This window comes from Lynx canadensis, chromosome B4 (assembly GCF_007474595.2).
Source record: "Lynx canadensis isolate LIC74 chromosome B4, mLynCan4.pri.v2, whole genome shotgun sequence".
Taxonomy (NCBI): Eukaryota; Metazoa; Chordata; class Mammalia; order Carnivora; family Felidae; genus Lynx; species Lynx canadensis.
This window is the reverse complement of record NC_044309.1, coordinates 80998212-81001446: the sequence shown is the minus strand read 5'-3', so window position 1 is coordinate 81001446 and position 3235 is coordinate 80998212. Positions and strand designations below refer to the sequence as shown.

The 3235-nt window shown below is 34.8% G+C and overlaps 1 protein-coding gene across 1 annotated transcript; it reads left to right on the top strand.

Moving 5' to 3' along the window:
- Positions 1-441: 441 nt before the first annotated feature.
- On the top strand, positions 442-1380 carry LOC115518912 (olfactory receptor 6C4-like). Its single transcript, XM_030322501.1, has one exon. The coding sequence runs from the start codon at positions 442-444 to the stop codon at positions 1378-1380; it is 939 nt and encodes a 312-aa protein (XP_030178361.1).
- The last annotated feature ends 1855 nt before the right edge of the window (positions 1381-3235 follow it).

The window sequence follows — 3235 nt, the reverse complement described above, 5'->3', positions numbered from 1 at the left end:
TAAAAGGCTAATTTAAGACATTTATTTAATTCAAATAACCCTACTCTAAATTTGTTTTAGATTTGTCTATATATATGTGACAGACAGCATCTAATAAGTTAGTGAGGAAAATCAAAATAGATTCAGAAGGCAAATATAAATGAAAATGAATTGAAAAGTGATGAGAAATGAATATGAATACAATTTAGGAGAACTAATTGAGTATGAGCCTAAGAAGGAGGAACTTTGTTAATTGTGAAGTAAAATAAGAAAACGTGTTAACATTTCCTTAAAAGATAGGTCAGTTTTAAAACGAGGGCTAGAGAAGGATTCAGAGTTTCAAGGTTTCCCTCCATTTTTTTTACCTGGATTTTATATTTCAATAAAAATCTGGAAGCTTTCATTTTATTCCAACCTTTGTCATTATTAGAGTTTTCTCTCTTAATTTGCGTGAAGCTAGTGATGGGCAACCAGACATCAGTGATAGAGTTCATTCTTCTTGGACTGACAGCTGACACTGAGCTTCAGGCTGTGCTTTTCCTTTTTCTGCTGCTAACTTACATCTTAAGCATCATGGGAAACTTGACCATCATCATTCTGACCACGCTGGATTATCGCCTCCAGACTCCTATGTATTTCTTCCTCCGGAATTTTTCCATTCTGGAAATATCTTTTACCTCCGTCTTTGTTCCCAAAATGCTAGTCAATATTGGAACTGGAGACAGGACTATCTCCTTTGCTGCTTGTTTCACTCAGTATTTTTTTGCCATCCTTCTGGGAGCAACCGAGTTTTATCTTTTAGCTGCCATGTCCTTTGACCGCTACGTTGCCATTTGCAAACCCCTACACTATACAACTGTAATGAGCAGGAGACTCTGCATTCAACTTGTCTTGTGTTCCTGGTTCTCTGGGTTTTTGGTTGTCATTGGGCCTCATATAATGACTCTCCAGCTGCCTTTCTGTGCATCCAACATCATCAATCATTACTGCTGTGACTATACTGTACTGTTGCATCTAGCTTGTTCAGACACACGTTTCATAGAAGTGATGGAGTTCATCTTGGCTGCAGTCACCCTCATCTTCACCTTGGTGCTAGTGATCCTTTCCTACACGTACATTATCAGGACAATTCTGAGAATCCCCTCTGTTCAACAGAGAAAAAAAGCTTTTTCTACATGTTCCTCTCATATGATTGTGGTCTCACTTTCTTATGGAAGTTGTATCTTTATGTACATAAATCCTTCTGTTAAGGATGCAGAAACTTTTAATAAGGGCGTAGCTGTTTTAAATACGTCAGTTGCCCCTCTGTTGAACCCTTTCATCTATACCCTCAGGAATAAGCAAGTGAAAATAGCCTTCAAAGATATGGTCAGCAAAGTAACAGCTTTTTCAAGAAAATAAAGCTGAGGCTCATAATAATAATAAATACTAAATAACGAATAAACGTTTGTAGATGTATATTCTTGTATATTACAGTGTTTTCTATAATATGCCATCAATAGTCCTACCTGAACACCAAAACAGTAAAACTATCTATTTAATGAAGCCTATTTTAACATGACTTTATTTCTTAAAAGTTTTAAAGGCCTGTGAGTGTATATGTGTGTGTATCTTCTAATGCTTTCATGCTATTTTTCCTTATTTGTACCTCACTTTTAAGGAAAGGATTTGGGAGAAAGTTAGAATTGGGAGTATGAATTCTAATTGTTAGTTTTTTACAACTGAACTTTTCTTATCCTCTCCCACATGGTGTCCCATCTCTATACTTGGAAATTGAATCATTAAATATACACCCAGAAGAAATCTACTTTAGTTTGTGAATAATAGCTTCAATAATATATCGGTTAATTAACATAAAGTTGGTTATTTCATAATGATACTATTCAGATTTAAGTTTAGTGTTTCCACAATAATCACTTACTGAAACACTAGGCTACTCAATGTTTGGGGTAAGAAAGATAGATGTGAAGAAGAGAAAATCAATATCTACTTATTTTCAAACTGATAGGAAAATAGTAATGGTTTATACACACATTAAACGCTGAGTGAATCCACAAAAGAGGGAAAGGGATGATTCAAATTTCAGTTACTTAGCAATATATCATTATAGCAAATTCATACAAATTAATGTTGTGCCTAGTCATTGTTCTGGTTCCGTTTCACAGGAATATGAAATAAAATTATATGGACAGCATATATGATGTTAACAATTTTATAAGCTGAAATCATCTTCTTTCTAAGTTGATGCTAAACTTTAAATTTTATAATCTGATGTCCTCAGGCAGGGTGTCCATCACAAGCCGATATTTTCTAAACATTTCTTATCCATATTAATTTTTTTTCGGAAAGCCTGGGCCAGACCCATAGTACGGGTCATTTTAAAATTTAAAGAAGCTATGCATGTTTCTTTCAATGTACTGATGAAGAAAACGGGGCCCTAGAGGTATCAACAAAATACTTTTTATTAAAGCATATTGTTAAATTTGTACTCTTGAATCTTGACTCATCCATCTAATAACGGAGAATCTACTAAGTAGCAGAGATACTAAGAGTGCCCTGGGACACCAAGGGGGAGAAAGACGATTGAAAATGTAGCACCTGTTAGTTTCGTCTGAAAAATCACCTAAATTCCTGACATGTAGTTGTTGGCAAGTGAGGAAGTTTGAAACTTAGCTATTCAGATTGACGAGTAACTGACTCGTTAGTTCACTCAAGAATTTGTTGTTTCTACATCATCAGTAGTATATCAATCATAGTCATCCAAAACATGATCTCGTGTTATGGTGGTTGCTCAGTTTCAAAAGACAGATCAAACAATGCTATGTGGGGGGAACACTTTTTTGACAGAGGTAATTACTTTTAAAATACATAAAATTCTGTTACCCCCATTTAATTAAAATATAAAAGTAAATCAGCCAACCAAACAACCACAAATCTAGGAACATTATGCTGAAGTTGCTGAACATGTGCAGAAGATAGAAAAACAAACAAACAAACAAACAAACAAAACGGCAGTCAATTAGGAAACAGGGTGGGGGAGTCCTAGGACATCTAGAGGAATACTAAGAGGGAATCGTTATTGAGTCTCTTAGTTCACTTAGAATCCGAGTTGAGTTCAGGCTGGGTTGCAGGTTTTGTTGCTATTCTGTTTTGTTTTGTTTTGCTTTGTTTTGCTTTGTTTTGTTTCCTTATTTTGTTTAATTTTACAATTTTATGGAGTTATAATTCATGCATGATAAAGTGGGACCAATAAAGT